A 27,878-nucleotide genomic window follows, 5' to 3' on the forward strand; every position below is an offset into this window, starting at 1 on the left:
TTAATACTTGGAGTTGGCTCATTTATTTATCACAGATGGAGAAAATCAGTAATAGCTAGTGTTAAATTCTAGGCACATCCACTAGGGCAACCAGGCAGGTGGGTATTGAAAAACTGTCTTGTCTCAGGTAGTGTCTAAGTACTATGCAGTGGTTCTAAACCCTGGCTACAGATTAGAATCACTTAAGTAATGCATAAAACATAACCATGTTCAGGCCCAAATCAAGGCTAATTGAATCAGAATCTGTGGGAGTGGGACCAGACATTTGGCTCATTCAAAAGCATCCCAAGAAGTTATACTGTACATTTAGGGTTAGCAGCCATTGAGTTAGAGCAATATTAGATGGTGGCATGAATAAGATGAAGGAAGTTAAGATGGCATCAGTCCTTACAGTGAGGCCAATGGAAGGGTGAAAAAATCTCTAGCAAGTAAGCAATCAAGGAAGTCCTATCTGAATCAAATTATGAGTTTTCATTTCTTAAAAAGGAGTCTTCTGTAAAAACACAAAGTCCTAGGTCTGAGGTTCTTGAGGCATAGGGCAATTATGCCATCTGGCTTTAAAGCAGAAGTAATGTTTTGAATACTGGAACAAAATAATGTGAGTTATAAAGAGAGGGACTTTGTGAAATAAAAAGCCTATTTTTTTGAAGAGATTATACACTCTCTGGGTTCATATTTTAACACTTACAAAAGGATAAACAGTAAAAACCTCAATGTCTTCTGTTTCCAGCTTTCCAGTTTCTCTCCCTTGAAGCCAATCTTATATGTATGGTAGTTAATTCACGTATAAGCAGTATCTTTTACTCTTTTTAATGCAAATGGAATTGTACAAATGTTATGCATGCTATTCTGGGTTTTTTTTTTTTCCCACTAAATAGTATATCCTGGAGAATTGTTCATGTTTTAACAAGTTTCAAGTTTAAATGTTACAGTCCCAAACACTCATGTCTTGATAAAGGCACACGACATATAATCGGAACTCAACAAATGCTATTGCCAGTTTCATCACTCTCCTGAAATAAACAAAACAATGCTCTGCAGCTCCTGTCTGCTGAAATGAAATTTGGTACTAGTCAATGAGGGATGCTCTTGTCTTCACCTCAGAACTGCAGTGGAAACACGCCTGGGGTGACATTTCTCAAAAGTAGTATTCAAGGAGCGATCAGATATATTTCTAATCCTGCCACACAAAGGAGGCAAAAACTGCAGTTGACTCAAAAATTTTTATGTCAAAACATGAAATCACAAGTAGCCTTGATCGCAAGGCTTGGATGAGCTGAATCATAGGATCAATTATCAAGCAATTAAATAATTTTTTGATCAGAGACTTAACTCTAAGTGTATCTTTGTTTGCTGGGTGATTGCATTATACTTTCCTGTATTGGAATCTTAACCTCAGTAGGAAATATGTGAGATGTTGAAACATTACCTGGTCTTCTAACTGGAGACATATCATTTGCAGTCCGTGAATACTAACACATTGAATCATTACTGGTAGAAAATTGTATATGGAAGTTAATTTTAGGGGATTTTGGTAACTGTTTTGGTTGCTGTGCTTTGTATCATTGCTAGTCACATTATGATTATAGCTATTATTAATAGCAGTTGATATTTTATAAATCTCTGCTGTTAGAATTCATGATTTATAACAGCTAAAAGTTTAGAATCTGTTTTACCATTGTAGCATCACTTTCTGCCTCTGTTATCTTAGCAGCAACCAATAATGTAGACTTTAATTTGGGGTAAGAGAATGAAAAAAATGGTAACAGCATTGATTTGAGTTTGAGGAGTTTTAAAGTTGACAAATTTTAGCTGTATTACTGCTTTTGGTGTGCATTTGTTTGTTTAAAATCTCTACAGTCTTAGAATCTTATTTTTGAATTGAATATTGTTTGGGCTATTGCTCCTTGCTGAAAATGTAAGTTCTTGAATCAGTGTCATTTTCTTTAGGCAGCTCAGCATGCTTAGTGTGTTTCTGGCTACTTATACTGCTTATGTGTGCATGCTTGTCTCTGTGTGTGTGCATGTCCATGAGGGTGGGACAGAAGAGTTTTGAATAAAATCAGTAAGGCATTGAGTCACTTTTATTTAGTGTTAATAATGAAAGATGCTTACAGGCTTTCCTTCAGTTTTCTGAACCTCCTACTTCAGCTGAGAAGTAGACTGTGACTGTACTCAGTTGATAGGTTCTGAGAACATACAAATCCTATGTTTATTACTGTATTCCTTTCCTTAATTAGATACAAATAGCTTACAGCATGCGCTGTGTAATTTTTAATAATAGTATCACATAAACACACATACACATTCATACTTAAGAGATATAAGTTCCATTAGAGTAGGACCTTACCTGGCTTATTCACAAAATTATTCCCAGAATATGAAATGAATACATATACTAGCACTACCTAGCTTATTATTTATTTGCACATGAACTGTAATTTCTGATGAAAAATCTTGTTCTGTGCTGGATTATATTACCTCAAGTGTTTACATCATTCAGGACTTAATATTTATGTTGATCAACAGATTCTCTTTAGAAAACTTAATGTCTTTGATATAATTTTATTTCAATTAAATTTCAGATCAAATAGAAGTTTTTAAGAAAATAAAAAAGTAAAGTATATAAATATTAAAGTAATTTTAAAATAGGGAAACATTTTATTTATAACATTGAATTGTCTTCTGGGGAATGTACAATAAAATGCAAAACAGTGGGACCTTTCTGAGTTCAACTAACTTACAAAGGAACATTGCAAGATTTTATGCATCGCATCCTTAGTGGGGTCTAATAGTAATGTGTCATGATTTTATGCTCAATAATTATAATATTGATGGAAATTTGTTTGGCACAGGGTCAGAATTGCAACAGTAGTTACAATCTTATTTATAAAAAGTATGTTATTGTTTTTTATTAACACAGTTATGCATTGCTTAACAATAGGGATGTGTTCTGACAAATGTTTCCTTAGGCAGTTTCATCATTGTGTGAACGTCTTAGAGTATACTTACACAAACCTAGATGATACAGTCTACCACACACCAAGGCTATATGGTATAGCCTATTGATCCTGGGCTACAAACCTGTACAGCATCTTATTGCACTGAATACTGCAGGCAATTGTAACATAATGGTAAATGTTTGTATACCTAAATATATCTAAACATATAAAAGGTACAATAAAAATACAGTATTATAATCTTATAGGACCATTGTCATATATGTAGTTCATTGTCCAAAATGTTATATGGTGCATGATTGTATTTCTAACACTTAATCTACTTAATGATAACAATAAGTGCTATTATCAAGCATAAATGATTAGAGGCATTGTAAAATACATCAAGTTGTGTCCTTTATGTAGGTAGTCATACACAGTATAGCATTTTCATTGACACTAATATCACCCTTTAGTGAGTATATTATCATTATCCCATGACACTGGCACTGTAGTGGAATTTAATTTCAATTGGCTATAAAATATCTTTCTTCAGTGAAGGTCAAACTATTTTACAATATTATCTCAGTGCTTTTAGCTTATTGAGGAAATATTGGCAAAATGATTTATTCTTATTTAGCAGGCAAGATAATGGAACCATAGACAGGGCAAGTCAATTGCATAAGGTCAGTACACAGATCATTTTTATGTGTGTGAGATCAAGTTTCTTGAGCCACAGTTAGTACTCAAGGGACTGATCAGTGCCTAAGACATATCAAAGAAGTAAAAGTCAAATGTTTACCTTGCTTTGTTAGAAAGAATAAAGTTGCAGATTCATTTTGTACTGAGGTGTTCAAGCCTTCAAAATTTTTGAGTCAAATTGTGTGCACGTGCTGCCACATTGTAGCCAGCAGATTTTTATATTATTTGAATGTGTCGACCTGTTTGAAGCAATAATGAAATAAATTGAAGTCAAGTGCATTGGGAGAGTTGTGATAATAAAAATGAATTTCTAGTTGGAATAAATATGTTTTTTGGTATTATAACAGCAAGAGAGAAAGCAATATAAAAAATCTATAGAGGTTATTTTTTAAAAAGAGCAACACAATTACACTAAAGGATATTAAAGATAACCATTTTAAAATAAAAACTAAACAGTGACCTATCAAAGATCAAATCAGTGGATATTGAATCAAAATTATTTATCCTCCATTATTTTATTATTCTCTATTTGGGGAGATCTCTGAGTTTGCTCATAGCAAATCTTTTCCTCTTTTTCTTTAGTCCAGTGGTTCCCATGTGTATTTTCCAGAGTGTAAAATGCCTGGGAAGCTCAGATAGAGAATTTGGTCAGAGAAGTCTAGGAAATATTACCTACAGTTAACGCATCTCTTGGAAATTCCTGATGTACTCTAATACTTTTAAGGGTTCAAGAAATGGTCTAAGATAAGAAACCCATTTTCCTTTGTTTATTCCAACTTCTACCAAAAGAGTTTGACTGTGAAATATATATAGTTTTACATTACACATGTTAACATTCTAGGTACCTTGCTTTAGAAACACAAGAAGAAGGAGCAGGGATGAGAATGGATAGAGAATGGAATGAGGGGATGTCCCTGGGCCAAGATAAATGTTATGGTTCATTGAGAATTTTTGCAGAGTTACTGATTTATTTCAATGACTTGCTCATTTTCCACTTTGCAGAAACATCAATTAAAAAATTCTTTTTGTTTTATTGAATTGCATAGTTTGCTAAAATTGTTAGACTTTTATGCATGATTTTGCAACTGAACATGTATAATGTTATTTTGAGCCTGTGGAAAACATGCATTTTGGAATATCTTGTGGGATTATTTTTGATTTGTAGAAATTATTTTTCTTGGAGAGAGACATTTAACTGAAAAGGTCATTGCTCAGGAATCACTATGGTCTCAGATTTTTTCCTTTTCTCAAATGTTTTGAGATTTGCTATCATCACTTTTAATGGTGATCATGAAAAAGTGTGTTATGTTTGGAATTCATAACAGCCATATTTCACATTTAACCTGTGACGCAAAATAATATATTTAATATTTTGGCAAATACAAGACTGTTTTGTGTTAATTTGGATATGATATGTGTTTCAGGTCCTTTATCTTTGAAAACTTGAGTAAGAAAAATTTGGAATTTGAAAGCTTTTAAGATGCTGTAACTCTATGCTTTTAAGATGGAGTAAACAGCTTCTCTGAGGCCTGGGCATTTGGTTTGTTTTATTTGTGACAGAACATGGAAATATTTTAAAACTAAGATTTATTGAGAATCTCATTTTGTTAAGATTGTGGTGTTAAACGTATACATTTTGAACTGCCATTGAAATAGGAGACATTTTACCCAGTGACATTTTAAATGAATCTCATTGTAGGGGAAGCCTGTGGGAACACCAGATGCTGGCGCTTATTTCCGTGTGCTTGCGGAGCATGGAGTAGCTGCCTTGTTTACAGCGCCAACTGCAATTAGAGCAATTCGTCAACAGGACCCTGGGGCAGCCTTGGGGAAACAGTACTCTCTGACAAGGTGAAGTTGGGATGAACAGTGCAAATTACATTAGAAACTGCAATCAGCATGAATAACTGAACATTGTATTTTTTCCGGTACTGTGATATCTCTATGAAAAGAGCCAAAAGACTGAATATTATTAAAATGGCTGCTCTAAATATAACCTTGAAATAGTTAAAATTTTAATTTACTGAGATGTTTTTAAATACTATATTTATTTCAGTTCAAATATTACTAAAATATTCTTCTTTCAAAATTACTTGCTTATATTTTCCTTAAAAAGTAAAATGCTCATTTCGACTTACAATGCATATGGTTACGTAGATATAGATATTAGCATCTTACTGTCTTTTGTAAATAGAAAATGGCTTGAAGGGAGGGGAAATATTGTTTGAATTTATGTATATAGATAAAATATGAAAATGATAGTCCAAATTAGATTTGCTGAAAAAGTAAAGGAAAATATTTTGCTCTTGTTTTATAATAATGAGTTTTGAGTAGTTTAGGTATTTTGTGGTGGTTTATTGACATCCATTTTTGTTTAATGCTGTGCATATTCAAAAATAATTATATCAATTTGTATCTTCAAGATAGTTTCCAACATCAATTCTCATTGAACCTCTTTGAAATAGGTCACTGCTATCATAAACTAAAATGAGAGATTTTGTAGTTTCTTCAAGTCAAAAAGTGGGCTTGAATTAAAGTCGTTTAATTTTTTTAAGTTAAATGCCAGACTATTTGAATTTTATGTTTCTTTGTTCCAAAGAAATTAATATAGATATCATGTCCTGGGTCCCAGTGTCACTTTGGCTGCCTGTGAGCTGTGTCAGACCCAACACCAAAGAGACCTATATATCTAACACCCTCTGAGATAAGGACAGTATGATCTCTAAAGCCCAAGCCTAATAACCTACACAGCCAATGTCACTGTCACAGATTTCTGCAGCCTAAATCACTGAGCCACCTGCAGTCATCATTACCATTGATCACAACTAAAGAAGCTACGTAGAGACTACACTACTACACTCATACAAAACCAGAGACACTGCACCCTTTCCAAACAATCAGGCCCATCAGCAGGTGAACATTTTCTCCTATGAAAGCCATTCTGTATCGTTTGCAAGAGGTGACTGTACAACTAGACACACAGACATCAACATAGGAACACAGGGAATACAAAAAAAGCCAGAAAATGTAGCACCACCAAAGGAACACAATAATTCTATTATACCTGCCCACAAAGAAACAGACATTTATGAATTGCCTAAAAAGGAATTTAAAATAATGATTGTAAGGAAATGCAGAGAGATACATGATGATGATACAGATAGATGATTTAATGCAATAAAAAATGTATGATCTGAATGAGAAATTTAACAAAGAAATAGATATAAAAAAGAACTAAACAGAAATCTTGGAGCTGAATAATTCAGTCAATTAAATAATAAAAATACAATTGAGAGCTTCAACTGCAGACTAGATAAAGCAGAAGAGAGACTCTCTGAACTTGAAAATAGGTCTTTTGAAATGATGCAGTTCAGAGGAAAAAAAGAAAAAAACAACAGAGTGAAGACAGCCTATGGGACTTATGGTACACCATTAAGTGAACAAATATTCACGTTATGTTATATAAGAAGGAGAAGAGACAAAGAAAAGTACCAAAGGCTTATGTAATGCAATAATTGTGGAAAACTTTCTGAGTTTTGGGAGAGATATGGACATCCAGATCCAAAATCTCAAAAGTCCTTACATATATTTAACCCAAATACGTGCACTCTGAAGCACATTATAATCAAATTGACAAAAGTCAAAGACAGAGAGAAAATTAAAAGCAGCAAGAGAAAACCATCAAGTCACCTATATGGGAATGTCCATTAGACTATTATTTCCCAGGCAAAACCTTGCAGCTCAGGAGAGAATGAGTTGATGCTGAAAGAAAAGAAAAAACAAAAAACAAAACCTTGTTAGACAGCAATCCTATGCCCAGCAAATCTGTCCTTCAGAAATGAAAGAGAAGTAAAGTCTTGCACAGACAAACAAAAGCTGGTGGAATCCATTGCCGTTATACTTGCCTTATAAGAAATGCTTAAGAGAGTAACTCAAGTGGAAACAAAGGATGATAATTATGATCAGGAATAAATAGGAAATTAGAAAACTCTCTTGTAGAGGTAAACACATAGTCAAATTCAGAATATCCCAATACTGTAATGGTGATGTCTAAATTATACATATCTCTAGTATGGAGGTTAAAAGTCAAAACAGTCAAAAGTAACTAATGCTACAATAAGTATTAAGGAATATACAATATAAAAAGATACAAATTGTAACATTAAAAACATAAATTGTATGTGGACGAGAGGGTAAAAGTTTCAAGTTTTTGTGTGCAACAGAAGTTAAGTTTTTATCAGCTCAAAATAGTGGATTATATCTAAAAGATGTTTTATGTAAGCTTCATAGAAACCACAAAACAAAAATCTACAGCAGATTGATAAAAAGAAAAGAATCAAAGCTTAGCATTACATGAAATTATCAAATCACAAAGATAGACAACAAGAGAGGAAGAAACAGCTGCAAAACATCTGGGGGATTGCAAAGGCTAAGCAGTTGGAAATAAACAAACAAACCAACAACAACAACAACAACAAAAAATCCAGGGAAGAAATAACAAAATGTCAGTAGTAAGACTTTACCTATCAATAATAACCTCTAATATAAATGGATTAAATTCTGAAAAAATAAGATAGCACGTTATGATAATTTTATTGCCTGAATATATTAGCGGACAGAGATTCTTTATTCTCAGAAAATGTGGGAACAGTAGCAGCATATTATTTTACACAATGTAACTAAAACCTCTTTTGATACACTTATGTACAGATAGCTTCAGCTATAGACAAAAATTACCATGAATAATTTCAGGTGGTGGCATGTCAGGTGTAGATGTCATTTATCAGTGATTCATTTATGCTTAAAAATCAATGTGTTTTCAATAGCTTGTTTGCAACCCAGATCTTCTGTAGAATATAATAATTAAACGCAAACTTCTTCCCCACTATTGAGGCCAAATGCACCTTTTGGGCCAAGATTATATATAAAAGTTAGGAAGGATGTTAAAGTTGGGGTAATGAGAACTTGAACATTTTGTACATCTAATGGCCCATCTTCTCCTGAAGTTCATGCTATCTATTTGTAACACCTTTTCGTCCTCTTCAGAGCTCCCTTTGTGGACTTTCCCTTTACTCTGCGCTGCTGTTGTCCTTGAGTGATTTTTAATACTATCTTGATGATAATCTTTCTGTAACACAGTCTTCTTTCCCCCAGTGTCTTTCAATGTTGGATTCTCTCAGCTACCATAAACACTGTCACCCCATGAACGCTGCCACCCCATAAACACTATCAGCCCTCAGAACAGACACATTTGCAGGATCTGTAAGTCTGAAACTGCCCTCTCTCACAACTGCACCTTGTTTTACTGACTGCCTTCATTTTCACCATTTTTAAAATTTCTTCTGTCACTTCTAGTTTCTTACCTCACTATTTTGCTTGGTATTTTTCTTCCATTCTAGTTATTCCTATGTCACATCCACATACCTCTTGCCTTGTCTAGGGCCCCCAGGCAGACTTTCTAGGATTGATTTGCTGCATTTCTGTATCACACCCCAACCTAGGCTATCCCTGCTTCCCCCCCGGGCTACAGACTGAGTTCATAAAAGCCAACTGACTGCTCTTTGGTCTTTTCGCTTTTATAGTGTGTACTTAAAATGTCCTAAAATAGTTATCCCAGAACATTTCTCTCCTCAAGTCACTGTTCCTTTGTCAATTTCCACACTCATAGGAACCAACATGCCTCCTCTTTCACTTAAAAGAATGAGTCAGATTGGCACAAATATTGCCAAATCCCCACTTCTGTACTTCCTCATTCTGAGCATCTGGAAACTTTTAAATACCTAAAAATTCCATGTGTTTTGATTGGTGTTAGGATCACAAAGACAAATGCTCCTAAGGAGCTCATAGCTCATAAATGCACAAGAAACAAAATAATTATAGAATGAGATACATGTTTATAGCAGACATAATAACTCAACGTCATTTTCATCATAGAGGCAGAACTATTTGAATCTCCATGAATCTTTATGAAATGATATGATAAATTAAGGAAATGGTAAAATATATTACATTGTTCAGGATGAGTAAGCTAGTTTTGTTTGTTGGTTATTTGTGTTTTACTTTGATGATAATGAATTAATTTCTCATACACATACTCTTTATTCATTTATTTATATTTTTACAGACAGTCCATGAAGGCATTGAAAATGGAGCAGTAATAACCATGTTCTCAATGAGCCTCTACTAGGGTCAACCTAAATTTATTTTGTTCTATTTCATTTTTTTTAATTCTGTGGCATGGTGCTCCTGCCAAAGATGCTAATTCTCATTATCTCTTAGTAACCTTGTATTCCATTTGATAAGAACCATTTTGACATAGAAAGCCACATTTGCACTTACTTTTTCATCAGCTGTCTTTCCTATATATGTCTTTGGACTAGGGAAAATGCTTGAAATTAGAGTACTTTTTATCAGAAGAACTCACTAGAAGGAACAAGTGTTTCATATTTAAAGGATATTTGCTGCCTTAGCTGATACACTTAGTGTATTTTTGTGTATATCCTTAGGTATAACACAGCAATCAAACTTAGAGCTAAAATTAGCAGAGATAATATCAAGGGGCAAAAGATTTTTAACCTTTGATTATTAGACAAATGTGACAAGTATATTGCAAAGAGCAACTCAATTGTTCTTTTCAAAACTGAGAAGCTGTAGCTGTGAATTCTATTTCTGAGGCAACTAATTCAAACGCTGTGATGTGTATGTGGTTACATTTGGGCCCAAACAAGTAATGCCTTTTATCATTCTACAGTATGATATACTGGTGACATGGCTGCTTTCCTCTGACATGATTGATATGGTTAGATTCAACAAGATTTGAAAATGAAGATGAAATTTTTTAGATTTATTTTCAAGGAATAATTTGAATTTACTATCTCTCTTATATTCAGATTCAAAACATTATTTGTGGCTGGAGAACGATGTGATGTGGAGACCCTGGAATGGTCCAAAAAGGTCTTCAGAGTACCTGTCCTAGACCATTGGTGGCAAACTGGTGAGCATTTTCCACGCATGTGCATAAATAATGCAGAAATGCTAAAAAACACTGTAGAGATTGGAGGAAGTCCTGAGCTTTGACCATCAGACACAAACTCAAGATTCAGTTGGTTCAGGTTTCAGTGAAAATAAGCAATTCTTTGATTGTTGTATTATTAATAATGTCTTCATAAGTGACATTGATGCTACCATTTTCTTGGTCCCTAGGTATAAAACATTAAAGCCCTCTTTATCTTCTCTTCTTTGTTTCCTATATCTGGTAAGTTACTAAATCTCAGACTTTCCTTTGAATTGTCTGTTGGATTCATCCCACCTTCAGTACTCACATTGATTGCTGTTGAGCTGTGGCAGCAGCATTATCATCTGACTGAATTTCAAGTGCCCTCATCGCTTGTCTCTGTTCTCTCTGCTTTTTTATATACCCTGCACACTGCTTCCCGAGTCCTTTTTTTAAAGCACTGCTCCTCTCGTGGGATTCTCTGGCAATCTTCTTGTGTTTACAAAATCTAATCTCTTCTGTCTAGCATTTGAATCAGAGAAATTTATTTTTTTCCAAAATGATTACCATTATATATTTAATTTATTTATTTACTTATTTTGTTTATTCTTTATTTTCCTCCCACTAAGTGATCCTTGGAAAACAAATTTTTCTAGTTAAGCGGATAGACTATAAACTTTGGAATGAGCAAACAGAAAGAAAAAATCCTTTCTGCTTTTTCTTTTGAGGGATGTCTGTGTACACATGTGAGAGTGGGAAGATTATCTGGAATGTGTTTTCCACCTCACCGAATTAGGGATTTTTCTTTTCATTTGACCAACTGAAAGTAGCTATGAGCTATGGGAGCCTTATAGCCTTTGTATGTACATATTTCAGTTCAATCTCCCCGAGTTCAATGAATTATAGCAATTGTTTTATATAAGTGTTTTCAGTAGTTCCACCTTCTGAGCATCTAGGGAAGAGTATCAAATTAATAAAGTCACTTTGCAAATATTAAAGCTGATTTTGACAATGATTTTCATCTAGGAGATCAAGTAAATGACTGAACCTGAAGTTCAGTGTTTGATATTTTAGAACTTTTTTGATATTTTAAAACTGCTTTGATTGAGAAATTATATTTTATATTATCTCCTTGGATATTATACTTTAAACAATGTTTTCTGTATCCTTTGTAATATGACACATAAAATGAATGATCAGAGCAGAAGACATGTTCCTTACATAAGATGAAAATCAGAGAGAAGGATTTTATTCTCTATAGTTTTAGTTACTATGGGAAAAATTGTTTATTATTCATCTAAATTCAGATTTGTAACTTATTTAGAAAATATAAAATATAAGACTGAATTTAGAGAAACACCAATGTTATGTATATAAATATATAAAAACAAGTGAAGAATTATTACCTCTGCGAGAAGACTGTTTATAGTATTGACATAACCCCTATTATTATCCAGGAAAGTTTTAGCAGTTATTTTCCTGGACATGATCTGGAAAATATCTCATCACCTTTAAGATAATTTTCCTTATGTGGTCAAAACAGAGGGGTTGCTTCTTACACACAAATGACCTTACACAAATGCTTGCAGAAGAGTTTTGTCTTTCTCATTATAGATGACTATGCCAATGCTTATTGAAGAAAACCAACACATTCAAAAATAAAATTTTAATTATTTTACTTTTTCTTATAGGTACTTTTTTACATATTAGCTTGTATAGATATATGTAGTTAATACATTCAAGTTTACAAAAAAAGCTCATATGAAACAAGCATATGAGGTCTCTGGTAGGAGATACTGGGTTTCAGGTGAATTTACACTTTTTCTTTAATGTATTGTTCAGAGGGAACTAATAATCACATGGTGTCAGTATACTGTCACTGTAATTAGGTTGAAATGGTTCCTCATGACTGTGGAAGACAGTGGATTTTTACTAATAAAATGACCAATTCTTTTCTTTCCTTCCAACCATTCGATTTTATAGCATTTAGTATTCTGTCCAAGGTAGATAAATAGATGATAGATCGATAGATGGATAGTTTTATATTTTATAAAAAAATTTCATCCTAGGTGATGCGTATTTCAGCTACTAATAGAAAATCTAGTTAGGCTCTCTATTCATTTACATATAAGAAATCAATTTATCATTTTCAAAGTTGTATGTTGTGGTAAGTAATTATAAAATGATACTGAAGTTCAGCATTTACAACCATTCTCCTTTCTTAAAGTGCCATCAAATTAATGTTAAATCATCAAGGAAAAAGGGCATGTACTTTATGAGTTATTACTAATTCTTAGAAAACAGAAAGACATCTGATATTTCTAGTGCTTTCACGCATTCCCTAATGTTTTACATAGCAAACAGAGGATGGTGCACTCCTTGAGAGGTATGCTAATAAACATGCGATAATGTTTAAGGCAAGGTTAGCTTTGATCAAAGAATATTTTTCTTTATTTCAAATTTCAGGTTTTCTATAGGGTCCCTTTTTCTTGTTATTGACTTAAAAGTCGATATTTTTGTACACTTGTACACTTTTATGAGCTTTTCATATATATATAAATAATTCATGAATTTGCCCTCTGATTACATTGATATATGTGTGTAAATGAACTGTTTAGAAACTGTGATGTATAATTTGAAATTAGCAAGGGATATGTTAAGTAACTTAAATGTATGAATAAAAATGAATTAGTTCATGTGACTTGACTTTTAAGAAGGCACTCTGCAGCCAATCTATTTATATTACTACATTTTATTAGCCAAAGTTCTCTCAAGAGACAGAATAAGATATATTATTAATATATACAGAGAGACAGATAAATGAGAGAGGATTTATTAGGGGGATTGGCTCACATGGTGGTGGAGGCTGAGAAGTCCTGCAACAGGCCATCTGCAAGCTGGAGACCGTGGGATGCTGACAGCGTGGCTCAGTCCGAGTCTGAAGGCCTCAGAAGCAAGGATGACAATGGTGTAACTCTTAGACTGAGGCCAAAGGCCTGAGAACCCAGGGGGCCACTGGTATAAGTTGTAGAGTGCAAAGGCCAGGGAACCTGGAATTGTCACCCAAGGAGGGAAGAGGAAGAGTGTATTCAAGCTTTGGCAGATAGATCCATACTTAGCCTTTCCTCTGCTTCTGTTCTCTCTGAGCCTGGCTGATTGAACGGTGCCTCCCCACATCAAGGGAAGATTTTCACCACCTTGTCCACTCAAACTCACATGCTAATCTCCTCTGGAAACCTCACAGATGCACCCAAGAATAATGCTTTACCAGGTTTCTTAATCCAGTCAAGTTGACACCTAAAATGATCCATCACACATCATTTTTGTTACCCAAGTATAATTTGCATTAGCAACATCCTCTTTTGTTCCATTAATATTCACACTCTTTGATACCTGATTTAAATAATATCTAATATTCCAAAGTGAGAACTAATCTGTGGAAAACTGAAGAACAGATCAGCCCCCTCCACCCCTCTTAGGAGCATTTTAATAAAGAATTATTGCTGTTCAACACCACTGAGGCATTAAGCTCTTGCTCTGGATTGTAATAATATAAACATTTAATGCTCTCATGAAGGAAATTGGTCTTGCTAAGTTTAGAGAGGAGGGCTGTATCTATTTGATTTATAAATCTGTTTAACAGCTGAATTGTTAGTCACCCAGATGTTTTATCTTCACAGTAACTCATCCGTAAGAAGATTGGAAACATCTGGAGTATTGACTGAATTTTATATTTTCTTTTTTACATGGAGAAACAAAGGTATTACAATCATAATTTAAAAAGGAAAAAATTAAGAGGATAGATAATTGTTCCATTAAAATATGGTAACTTGTGTGCAAAAAAATGAACAGCTAGAACTTCATTATCCTTAGTTGTGTAATCCCCAAATAAAACATTGTATTGTTATAGAGGAGATTTCCCAGAAATCAGACAGAAAGCACAATTTTAGAAGGATAGAATTGTCCGTGCAGTGCATGGTGGCCTTTGAAGGATTTTTTTTTCCTGACTTAAGATGGCTATAAGGGCATTCTTTTTCTTATAAGTAAATAATCTACTACCAAAAAGAGGTTCTTTACATCTCAGAGACTATTAAAACTCATAGGCAGGAGACCTATTTCTTTTTGAGCCTGTCTTCCTTCCTTCCTATTTGCTTTAAGATAGGGTATTGGTTTAGAAATTATTGTAACAACTCATTGTGGAGCCCCAGTTTTTAATGTTATTTAATCCTAGGTAGAAACACTTTATTCTTTCACTTACTATCAGTAAGTTAATTGAAGATGACTACAAGGCTAGACTACTCAAGTTCCATAATGGTTTTATAAGGAACAATTTTGTTCAGTTCAACAGAATTCATGATTCTTTCCACCTGACAGGATACTATCTGTGTAGTTCCCACCAGAAGATTCAGAGCTTATGTTGAAAGTGTTTCAAGTGTCCTTATGTCCAGGTAGTGATAACATAATTGAAATGAGGTAATGAACACCAACTTGAGCAATGCTAGGTGATTTTGTTATTTATTTTGTTTCTATCATTTTAATGGAGGAACAAAATTCTTGGAAAATTCATTTAGAATTTTGAAAATCCTAAGGAGGGATTTCAATGAAAAAACAGTAGTCATCTAATGACATTGGTGATGATTGAAGTTATTGATCTTACTTTATCTACCTTGAGCCATCTTTGTTGAGTTCTTATATCTTTGAGTAATCAGAGTATTTCTCTTCCTATTTGATTGAACTGCTGCAGTTTTAATTGCAATTGTAGTTCTGAAGTAACTATAGTCTATATACAGCCTAAATCTTTCTCCTTTAGGGAGGAATCTGATAATTTTTGATTTTATTAAAGTGGACCCAAAGGCTGCAGCAAACTTCAATCATCAGCTCTTAAATCAAAACCATCAATCCTATGGGCACATGTATCCTAATACAATATTATTAAAATGTGTCAAGGCTACTTGATATGAGAATACTTATCTTTGCACAATTTGGTAGAATATACTTCCTGAGAGTGGTGGACAACTGAAACAAGACTTTTAACCCCAGACGCCGGTTAGGCTAACCAAATTCAGTCCTTATTCTTAGGAATATCTGGAGAAGATTCATTAGCCCGAGGTTTGTTTTAAGACAGCAATACATTTTATTTACAAAAATCAAAGCCACCAAATAGAATAATTATTATAATAACAGTTTGGTAACAATTATCCTAGGCAGAGATCTCTATGGGGAGGGAATGTTAAAGACACAGATATAGCACAGTCTCATTCCTCCTAAGTAAACTAATTATAAAATTCTTAACTAGCATTTGAAGATTTGATAGGTAGAATATCAAAGTCTAAATCACTTTGTTTTTCTCAATCATCATCTTACTTTTTTACCCTTGGATTCTCAGACATTCTGCTTTTATGTGTCCGTGTTGATATACTTATTGCAGAGGGATTTTAATCTGTCAGCCTGTACTTCTAAGTTTAGTCTGCAATAGGAAATATTTTTCATCCTTGGAATCATCATTGGAAACTTTATGACTTATTTCTTTCATTTCCCTTTTTTCTTAACATTTTACAACTAAGTGCTAGATGTGTGACTTTCTTCCAATTTAAACATACTTAGATTACGCCCCATGCAAAATCATACGTATTTTACTGCAAAAGTGCCTTCCTAGGGCCAAGGCATAGAAGGGTCCATATGGTTGACGTGACAGTGAGAAAAGTAACTTTTGGTGACTTTACCTTCAGGACTCTATTTTTAATTATTTAAAAACCTGTTCTCTGTGGTTTGGATACCAATAGCCACTAGTAAATATTCTTTTGACTGCAGATCTGGGGGCAAAATATTTCCATGTACAATCAAATGCTCCTTCTAGGTTTTGCTCTTTTACTCTTTGTTATTCCTGCTTTTGGATTTTACTCAATCATTTCTGAGTCTGTCAAATTTGGACTATGCTGGTAGGATTTCTTTAAAGTATATGCCTGTATTTATTTTCAGAGACAATGGATCGGATAGTACAAAATGCACACTGTGGAACTCAAAGGGCTGGGTTTGACTGGACTGGAGATGCCATTGGGTTGTCCAGGAGATACCGCCTGCTGCTCTCAAAGAGTAGAGTGCAAAGAGTCTTTCAGTAACATGAATGAATCACTACTATCTGATATATTTTTGTTTTTCACAATTTAATGACCAGAAATAAATTCATGTCTTTCATTCATAGAAAAGATATTTTAGATAAGTTTAGCATGAGAAGTTGTGATTGGGGGGAAAACAGTTATATAGACACAGTGTCATCTCAGCAATGTGCAGCTAGAGAGAGATGCTGTGACAGTATCCATCTGGTGAGAGAGAAAAAAGAGCCCTATGTCATCATCGTTGCCTAGCAACAGCACTTTTTTCTCATTTAGAGCAGTCTTCATTAGTTTAAACTAGGTGATTTTTACTGATAATTTGAAAAGCAGGAGCTTAGAGGTAAGCTACATGAATTTGGCTTGTGGAAAGACTAATCTTTTGTCAAATGTAAGGCATGCTTGATAAGGTTTTTTCTTTTTGAAAGTGAATAACTGTTTACAAATTGTTAATCCATCTGAAAATAAATTCCCAAACCAAACAGCAGTCTTTGAATCAGACATTTTCATCTTTATAGCATTATAATGTAGAAAGAACATCAAGTTCTTTCCAAATATGATTACATGAACTAGTTCAGAGATATAGAATTACTATTTGTGCTCATTATTATATTAATGATAATGTTTTGGCAAGAGACTATAACCTGGGAAATTGATTAACAATATAAAGTTGGTTTTAGATGTTGCTATATCATATATTCTAATTCTTTTGCCCTTGGCAAGAATCACAAATAATTCACCGTAGAAAGGTGAAAATATGTCAAGCTTTTATAGATCTTCCTAAGAACAAGTTTCTAAGCTTTCCCTTGATAAACTTTACTGTGTGGAAATTTGATTCCCCATTTCATGTAAGCCTCTGCACTGTGGCCCATTGGCCCCACAATACAATTCCCAATTCCCCTTTCATTGTGAGTTTTAATTTGGAAAACAGCAGGTGATTATTTTCCTTGAAAAAACAATGTGGGTAATGAAAAGTGATGCCGAATCCAATAGGACTGCCTTTAAATCCTAGTTCAGCCACTTTATAACCGTGAGCCAGTTCTTCATCTCAGGTTTCCTTGTGAGCTTATTAAAAGCTTTAAAGGGATTGAAATATGTGCAAACAATTTAGCAGAGTTCCTGGTTTACAGTCAGCACTCAAAATATATTATTTTCCTTTTCCTTTCCCATGAATAACCCTTCATGAGCGCAAAGGCCATCTTTAACATCCTGGCCTAGAGATGATTCAGATTCAAGAAAACTTAGAATGTAAGAGCTCAATTTATACATGAGAAAAAGTGACCACAGAGAGTTCAATTACCTAGAGTCAACTTGCTAGTTAACATTAGCACCAGAACTCTCATTGTTCTGTGCTGTGCAGGGTCCTTCCTCTCTTCCGACCTTTTATCTCATGGCTTCATTAATTCAGCATTTCTTGTCTAATTGAACTACAGGTCATTTATTGGCTTCTCCATTTAATCATCCACAGTTAGAGGCAGTGTACTGGTAATAGAATAGGATAAGACCAGTGTCTCATAGCTTGAATTAATGGTCTGCTTCTAGTGCAAAACGTTAGGTTGCTTTGAATTACGCATTTTAAACTGAAATCCTACCATCTCCTGAACACAAAGATTAAATTGATTTTCCTTCACTGGGTTACGTCTCACTGTTTCTGCTTTCTTTGTGCTACCACCATTCAAGTTATTTATAGCTCACTGTATAGATTCAGAGATGGAGAGAATGGTTTCTTTACAAATTGCCTCTATGCCTATGATGATGCTGTGATTAATATGACTCAGCAGTACTAGGCTGCTGAATTGATTTATTTCCAGGACTTCTGCTCCCAGCAGGGCCACCAGCTTCTAATCTATATTGCTTAAATGTAGTGTTTCTAGAACCACAGTAGGGGCAGAATGACAGATTGCCAGATGCAGCAGGAACTTTCATTTACAGAACTGGACTTGGGGATTTGCTACCATGTTCTTCCTCTTAACCTTCTCTCACATCTAATCTTCTTTCTGTGTTATCTTTAATTTGTGCACCCAGACCCTAGGGGGTTAACTTGGACATTTCCCATATTCAAACAATCACCAAGACCTTTTGATTCTGAGGACAACTCCAATTTGGTCTTAGCTCCCACTGCTGCTCACCTGCACCAGGCCACCAACATCTAACTGATTTATTGCTCTGGGTTGGGATCATCAGTTTAGTGCTCCAGTTCGTAACTGAAGAGATTTTTTCTGTAATGCAATTCTGAGCAAATCGCCTCTGCTAACCCCCCTGTGTCTCCCATCGTTCCTGGAATAATATCCAAATTTCTTAACACGGCATGAAAGGCACTTCATGATGTACCTCTGCTCACCTCTTTCACTTTGCCTTTCATCATCTCTCTCAGTACACCCGCCACCCCCAAGCTTTGCTCTGCCGAATAACTTGCAGTCTTTTGATGATCTAACTTCTGAACCTTTGTACATGCTGCTATTTCTATTTGGCATGTCTTTCCACCCTTGACACTCCCTTCTCACAAAAAGAAATACCTTTCCGGGAGTAGAATATATTCAATACTTATTGAAGGGCTGACCTTTGAATATCATTCTTGGAATAAGAAAAGATTATAAAGGAATTATAGCCATAACATGCAGTTTTTCTCTTCCCAGAGTCCTCTATTTCTCCTTCTCTCTGGTTATTTTGGGAGTGTTTTCTGCAATTTGCTATACTCAGTTTTTAAGAGCCCTGATCTTAACAATGGGAGCTAGAGCCTAAAATCATGTCAGAAGTATGTATTTACTTGTCAGCAAACATTTCCTGATTCATTAACTTTTTGTTCAAAAGCTTTCCTTAGCTTATGACATCACTCAGAGTAAGATCTTACGATGACTTTGAAGTAGTCTTGCATGATCTGGCTCCTCACTCTCTCTGACCTTATTTTGTATTAATACTTTCCTCATTCATTCTGTCTCAATCACGTTGGCTGCCTGCCTGTTCTCAAACACTGTAGAAATAAAGCTACTTCAGGACCTTTGCACTTCAGGTCTCTTAGATTCTTTCTCCCTAAACACCTGTGTGTCACACGTGCTCACTTCTTTCTGGGGTTTGCTTAAATGTCACCTTCTCGGGTTTTTCCCACTCAGGTTTTTCCTGCTCAACCAATATAAATTTGCAATCCCTCCCCATGAAATTTCATACCCTGTCTGTGCTTTCTTTTTTCCTTCAGCACTTATGCCACTTTAGCATACCGTATGTTTTACTTTTGTACGTTGTTCTTTGTTTTTCTCCCTAACGAGAATGTGAGCACCATGAGGCTTGAAATTTGGGTCACTTTTGTTTATTGCTGTATCCCTAGTTCTAAGCACCTAGCACACAATAGCTGCTCAGTAACTGTTTGCTAATAAGTGATTTGTACCACTACTGCCATTTTCAAGCATGACAGAATGTCACTCCCTGTCACAAAGATTGTTTTTCCCTCTCCTGAGACACAGTATGGGTGATTTTCCCCCTTCTTATCCTTTGTCTTCTGCAAGAGAACCTCAGGAGTGATAAACTTGCCTGTTCCATTCATCTTCTTTGAAAGAACTATGCAAACTAGGACAAATTGTTTATATTTTCTTGACTATAGGCCTCAGGAGTTTTCATCTGTAAAAAGAATATTCCCTTTTTTCCCTATCGTCTTGTAGTTGGATTAAATGCAATAATATAAATAAAAACCACTTAGCACTGTACAAAGCATAATTCATACTTGAAAAATTATGTATATTAGTTCTCCTCCTTTATTTCCCTTTAGATTTAGAAATTTTAAGGAAAATTCATTCAGGTAACAACTTACTATGCAATAAAGTGGCATGAGGCAGTAAAGATACTGTGAGGTTTGTCCTTTAAAAAAAGGTGAAATTTCTCTATTGGCTTCTAATGTAGTGTGAGTATTAATGTGCCTTAGTAACATTCTTCACACCCTTCAATTCCTGGTTGCCTCTTACCTAAGGAAATTATGCCAGTGATCTGCTGAGCATTTTGTGTTTCTAAAGTTAGTACCTTTATAAAGATTTCTCCAAATAAACTATCCAATTCAAAGAGAATGTTCTGGTTTGTTTATTGTAGCTATTTCCCAATCACAACATGACATCTAGATTTCCTGTCTCTCTAGATAACTGCTAGCCATTTAATTATAGCATCGGTAATATGAAGCAGATGTTTTTAGAACACCTTTGAAATGAGGCTTTGAAAGTCCTCAGGAATTTAGTTAAGGACTGCAGCATGCCTAGGGACTTTCACTAACCAGAAGCCTATTCTGCACAGGGACCAGCTTGAGAGCCAGGGTGTTTCCCTGGTCTGTGTGCACAAATGTGGGACTACAGGTGTTTATGATTGCATTGCAGATGGATCAGTCCTTGGGTCCCAGGGTCTTCAGAGGTACAAAGAAAGAGAACTAATATGTCTATACACTATAACAGCTATTAATATTATAGTCCTTTTCAGCCCACTTTTGTATACAGTATTACTCCTTATTACGCTGAGTCTGAGGACTTACCATTTTGTCTGATTGTATCTTTTGCATGTCACTAGCAATAGTTCTTTTTCTAACCCCCTAAATGAATATCAAAGTAAGGTCAACAGGATACTTTATTTACAAATGTTCAAAGCATAAATTTATGTTTTCTATTATAGGTAACCTTAATGGATAATCCTTTCAATGCCCTTAAAATTCAAAGTCAAATTAGTCATATAGAAAAATATGGTTTTCATCCTGGAGAACAGTTAGGGGATTAAAAGAAATTTTAAAAAAATAGCAAAATATGATTTACATAGTTGTCTTATAATTATAATCTATAACAAAACAGACGAAGGTTAAAAAATTGTAAATAAATAATCACAATACAAAGATGCTAACGAATCTTGGGAAGGATGTACGTCAGCTGACAGGCAGTGAACACTGACCGTGCTTTGCTAATCCTTCCATGCACCTTTACATAAGACAGGTTTTAGTCTCACTTCCTCTTCCTACACTGCCCTTCTCCCAGTGGCAAAGGAAGAGCAGAATGCCAGCATCTTTCAGGAATTCACACTAAGATGGGCCAAAGTATGGTGCAGTTAGAGTTTTGTTGTGGTGGTTTTTTGTTTGCTTTTCTTTTAGGCAGGAGATACTAAAGCCGTTGGTAGGCACATTTGTAGGCTCTGGAGCTATCTGTAGACAAGTTGTGGAAGCCTTATGATGTTAAGAACTGTTGAGAGTTTCAACTCCAGAGGGTTGAAGTGCCCCTGTTGATAAACTGAGCTTGATAAGAAATACTTTAAAATAGATTGACTTTAGCAGCTTCCTTCCACCAGGGTGGGAGGGGTAACAGAAGTATCTTGAAAGGGGTATCTCCTTTGCGAATGTATCCTAGTAACTTCTGTTCCTGTTACCATCTTATTCGTTCTATGTACCTTTCTTTGAGCACTTCACTCTACCAAGGTTGCTTCCTGCCGTCACCCATGCTCTTGTCTCTCACATCGCAGAAGTGGGCACCTGGACGTTTTTAAAAAGGCAAAAGGGAAACTGCTGTTACCCCTTCCAACCATGTGGATTTCCTCCCTTGCTTTGATCATGCTGTGGGGGAAATGGGCAGGAGTACTGCATGGCTATGGAATGTCATTTCATAAAATACCTTCCCATCTTTTGTCATGCTGGCAAAATACTTGAGAACCCTTTGTTAACTATCAGAAATGTCTGCTCCGGTTACTTGCTGACCACCCTCAGCAGTGACCATATGGCTCAGCATCTTAAGCGCCAGACTGTGACTTAGGAGCTGTGTCTTAATGTTCAAGAGTCCATCTTCTGTTATTGATGCCAGCTGAGCCACCATCCATAAAATGTGAATAATAACCTGAACTACTCTGGAAGGTAAAGAACAGCAATAAATTCTTCCCATCATTCTAAAGTGATATAAATGTATGATAAATGATGGTACAGACCACGATGGAAGGAATACATAGTGAGTACTTTAGACGATGGATGTCTTTGATTTTTGGATTACTTTGAATATGATTGGTCTGGCAATTAATTCGTTGGGTGTATGTATGTGTGTGTTGTGTGTGTTATTTGTGTAATATTAAGCCAGTAAGTCCCAAACTTTTTACTATTAATATCCTCTTATCCTGCCCTTTCACTCATATACATCTCATATGTAAAAGATTCTGTTAACTCCAAACTTGTATTTATTAATAATAACAACTATATTCCTTCACATAAAAATAATCATTCTCAGAACTTACAGCTATCAGATAATAGCTGCTATTATTATGGTTGCTACAACTTGAGACAGAGAAAACAAATTTAACATTTTTGTTAGTCAATGCAGGCTGATTGTGAATAAGCTTATGGTCTTGAAGAAATAGTCAGCAGAGCATAAGCATCTTCCTTTCTATGTTTTCAGACTTCTAGAAGTGCAGCAACAACAGATTGGGAAGAACTTAATAAGGCATTGCTCAATTCAGCCTTTAGGTGCAGGGTCTCTAGGCAAGTGTAGTTCTTAGAAAATTAGAGCATGATATTATTCATGTATTTACAAAAGTCTTTGGGTGACTTATTCCACAGAATAAACTAGGAGTAGCAGAAATATTTTGACACAGCTGTAATTTACAATGATAAACTAACTTTAAGTGAGTCAAGAGAAGGCATCTTTTCTAGTGATCAGCTTTGAATGTGTGTTGTAAAACCTTCATGGTCACGTAATTCTCCATTCTTCACGCCTGCTGATCCACAATTGAGAGCACTAGAGCAGCTTTTCTTTTCTTTAGAAGAAATACTAATGCATACATTATGCTAAATATGTATCCTTAAATTTTAAAACTTGGGATATATTATAAATTAGTAGATTTTAAAAAAATTTTTAGGTAATACATTTGCACTATTCATCTATCCCTAATGCGATTAAATTATGTGACAAACCAGGCGGTATAGAGTGTACATGCACTGAAGAAGCATCATGATCCCAAGTTGAAACATTAAGTGATAAATAACATTTCTTTCTCCAGAGACTGGATCCCCAATCACAGCGTCATGCATCGGATTAGGTAATTCTAAAACACCTCCACCAGGGCAAGCAGGAAAAAGTGTTCCAGGATACAATGGTAAGAAATGACTCTGATAATTTGAAATATCTAATGTTAATAAATTTGGTATTTTCTTGTTTCTAGTGTGCATTATATTGCATGAAACGTATTAGGTGTTTAGTATTTGGTGGAATAAATGTCTTGTATTAAAAATGAATCCGTTAATTTTTGCAATCAAAAGTAAAATTGTACATTTACAGGAATATGTTCTAATTGGCTGTAAAAACCAAGAAAATAATATCAGTTATAAGTAAGAATATGGGTGTAAAATTACTACATGTGGAACACCGTGCTAGGTGCCCAGCGCTTTATGTACATCCCTTCATTTAATGCTGAAATATATTTGATTCAGAGATAGTATTGCTCTTTTAGAGATAAGTTAACTGATAAGGTAACAGAGAGACTAAATATTAATGATTTTCCTAAGGTAATGCAACTGCTTAGATCCTGAGGACAATGCAAACCATCATGTTTTATTTTATTTGCTCACTTTCATTACAAAAGCTATAGTTTCTTCTGTTACATATGCTACTTTTTAATTTAGGAGTGAAGACAAGCCATTTGAACCTTGTTGTCTAAAAATAAATACAAAGAGTAAAGGTTCTAAAAGAAAACAACTCCTCAATGCTGGCCTTATGTGACAAAGAGATATAATAACCTTTCAATATTGTTGTTAAATTTATGGTAGTGATCATAATGGTCAAATAATTTTCTTTGGACTCCACTGCCTGATGGTATAACCTATACAAAATCATCTAAATTTTCAAACACTAAATTTCCTTATTTCTAAATAGGAATAATTTTATACACTTTATAAGGCTGCTGTTTTATGATGTTACACAACAAAGTACTAACAGTGCCTACCAATAGAAAGACTGAATTAAGTTTTAGCTAGCAGTGCTACCAATATTTCAGAGAAGCCAGAGGGACTGACTTGATTTAGACTCACACATTCATTTTACAGACAAGGAAAATGAGGTAGAGAAGTTATGTAATTTGCATAAGGTCACACAATTTGGCTTAATAGATTTACAAAACAAACCTAGCTTTGGGGGAAAGAATATGATTCTTAACATATGTTTCCTATTTGCATATAAATCACAAAGTTTAGAGATTTGTCTTTTGCTTCTCCAACATAAAAATATTGTGTTTGCCTTTTATGACAACAACTAGTTAAGAAAATATGGATCATTTGGTTTAACCTAGCAGATATATTTATAAAACACACTTTAGATTTTTTTTAAATCAGGGCAGAAATAGATACTCTGTGAAGTCAATGACTTCTCCAGCCATGGAAAGGTGAACCTAGATTTAGTGAAATCCTCCATTTGAAAAGTTCTGCTATCCCTGTTCCTTTTATGAGAAAAATTGCTTCTGTGTTGAGACATTTTTAGGGGTTATTGATTGTGGGAAATGTGAAACACATTTCTCTTTTAGTATTTCAGTATCATTCAGTACTATTCAGTACCATTCTTATATCTAGTTGTAAGAAAGAGTAAAGTTTTGATGTCTCATGGAACTCCGGTACAGAAGTTTCTCATTGTCTAAAAGCCATTGGCTTGCAGACCGCATAGGTTAAACATATATAACCAGGAAACCAGTGACTTTTGACTGATGTTTTTCATGTTTTGTGGTTATTTAGAGATTAAAAGCATAATGTGATATTTAATATTATAAGAAAAAATCAGGATCCTTTTGGGAAAAGAAAAAAAAATCCTCTTTGTATAAAAAATATCCAGTATAACACTTATTTTCACATTCATTGAGTGCCTTATGCAAGCTTATCACTTTATATATTACTTTTTTAAAGTAATTTTTGTATAGATATATTATGAGAAAGAAATATCTCCCATTTTAGAGATAGGAAAACTGAAGAGGTTATTGAATGTGCCCAGGGGCACGTAGTAATTTGGACACTGTACTAGTATTTGGGGAAACATAGAAAAATTAGGCATGGCCCCTACTCTTAGTAAAATCACAATGTAGTCAGGGAATGATTAATTTTTTTGGGGGGTGGGGGCAGTGTCCTTCTCTTCTCCTAGCTGCTTAAATTAGAATTACCTGGTTGAATGAAGCCACATAAAGAATCTATTAAAGATCATAAGATGATGATTTATTTTCATATTCAGTTTGCACTAAGGGTTATGGAATGTGGATATAAGCTTTGATCTTCTAAACTCTTTCAGGATTTTATCAGAATAGCACAGAACTTATTGGGGATAACATTTGGGAAGAGTAAATGGACCTAATTTAAAGCTCCTAAGTGAATATTAAGCTTTAAATCAGAATAAGGGGTTTTTCATGGTTTTAAAAGCTTTATTTTTGTTGATTACAATATTTTTGGTATATTTTAAAACTTTGTCTTCTTCAATGTTTCTAATAAAATAGAAGGATATATATAATGGACATAAACATAGATTATGATATTACCAGCATGTTTGAAATATAATGTCTTCATTTAAGGGAGATTTTGAAGGAAAACTTATGATCGTGTTAGGAATCAAATGCATGTACTCTTTATATTTTTTGGTAAAATATTTTAACTTATTTATATAGGTTCAGGGTCTCACGGCAAATAAAAGATTACCTTTTTAAGCTAGAGTTTTTGGAGTTCAATATAGAAAATATGAAAAAATGTTTAAGCTTTAAGGCTATGCATTTTTATTCAACTATTTATTTATTTGTATTTTACTCTATAGTTATGATTTTGGATGACAACATGCAAAAACTGAAGGCTCGGTGCTTAGGAAATATTGTGGTAAAGTAAGCAAAATATTCAATACTACTATTTAAAAGGGCAAAAATTAGAAAAAATTTTAAGAAAAAAATGCAGTGATTGCAGTGTTATTACTAGTGAGGAGGCTACAGAATGAGCTTGTGTGTTATTTAAGAATTGTGTCAACTCTATGGTCATTTAAACATGGAAGTCTCACGAAATACAAAAAATTTAGACAAAATTTTTTAAAAGGTAAAGCTTGCATCTTTTTAAATAACTTTTTTTCTGATGATACAAGTAATGCATAGATGGTGAAAGTAAATTGTACACAAAAAATATAAACAACTAAATAAAGCTACTGTACTCCCACCCCTCAGCAATACACTGTTAATATGGTAATATATATGACTTCTTTCTACTTTTTTTACCAAGTATTTTACATTGTTAAATCAGTTTAGTTACTTTTCTGTATTGCAGATTTCCCTTAACCCTGTCTCAGAAGCATGTTTAATTTTTCCTCTGTCCCTTAAAAAATGTTATCCCCCATTGTAGGCTTCTTAGTATTTTTTGAATTTTTATGATCATAAATAATACTGTATTGAACATCATTTGGGTTTTATCTTTTCCTCTTTTCTGAAAACTACTACAATATTAAATATATTTCTAAAACCATAATTACTGGGTCAAACAGTAGCATATTAGATAGTTCCTGACTCACCAAATACCACCATTCCTTGTTAACATTTTTTATCATTGTTCATTTTGTAGGCTAAGGTGCTAAAATTTGAAGTGAAAATATTTAAATTTACTTTGATTAAATCAGTACATATACTTTAAAATTGTTATGCTAGTAGAAGCTGAAGTGGAAGTTGATTTAGTTGGGAGACAAAAATATGTGACATTTTAATAACTGATAGACCTTGATTTAGTGCCTGTGATTAGAATGATATTGGCATCTTTCCTGATAGGGTTTAAGTAGTAGATTTGCCCAAATGAGCTACTATGAATAAAAAACATTTTATGTCAGATTTTTTAAAAGATTTTTTTTTCATTTATTTCTCTTTGAAGTCAAAAGAATGCATATTACTTGGCATTCTCGGATTGGTATAAGATTTCCTCCTCTTAATAAAATACTTTAAATTCTATGAAAATTACATGAAAAGCAGTAGTTAGAAAATAACATATTTCTTCAGGTAAAGATATTTTAACTTTACAAAAAGCTAATAGAAGAGATACACATGATACAATTCTTCTCATGTTCTTATGTTATCAGTAAACATGTAAGTACTGTATTAATTTTTTTAAAGTTTCCATTTTAAGACAATATATCCAACAAGAAAGGAAAATTA

The 27,878-nt window shown here is 34.1% G+C and overlaps 1 protein-coding gene across 1 annotated transcript in view; it reads left to right on the forward strand.

The window, feature by feature from the left end:
* ACSS3 (acyl-CoA synthetase short chain family member 3) overlaps nucleotides 1–27,878 on the forward strand; it is a 133,699-nt gene that overhangs the window by 84,563 nt on the left and 21,258 nt on the right. The window contains exons 8-11 of the mRNA XM_069489977.1: nucleotides 5,341–5,492; nucleotides 10,532–10,635; nucleotides 23,736–23,831; nucleotides 26,513–26,576. Coding sequence (XP_069346078.1) covers nucleotides 5,341–5,492; nucleotides 10,532–10,635; nucleotides 23,736–23,831; nucleotides 26,513–26,576 — 416 coding nt within the window. The remainder of the gene's footprint in view (nucleotides 1–5,340; nucleotides 5,493–10,531; nucleotides 10,636–23,735; nucleotides 23,832–26,512; nucleotides 26,577–27,878) is intronic.

The sequence above is a fragment of the Eulemur rufifrons genome, chromosome 16 (assembly GCF_041146395.1).
Source record: "Eulemur rufifrons isolate Redbay chromosome 16, OSU_ERuf_1, whole genome shotgun sequence".
Lineage (NCBI taxonomy): Eukaryota > Metazoa > Chordata > Mammalia > Primates > Lemuridae > Eulemur > Eulemur rufifrons.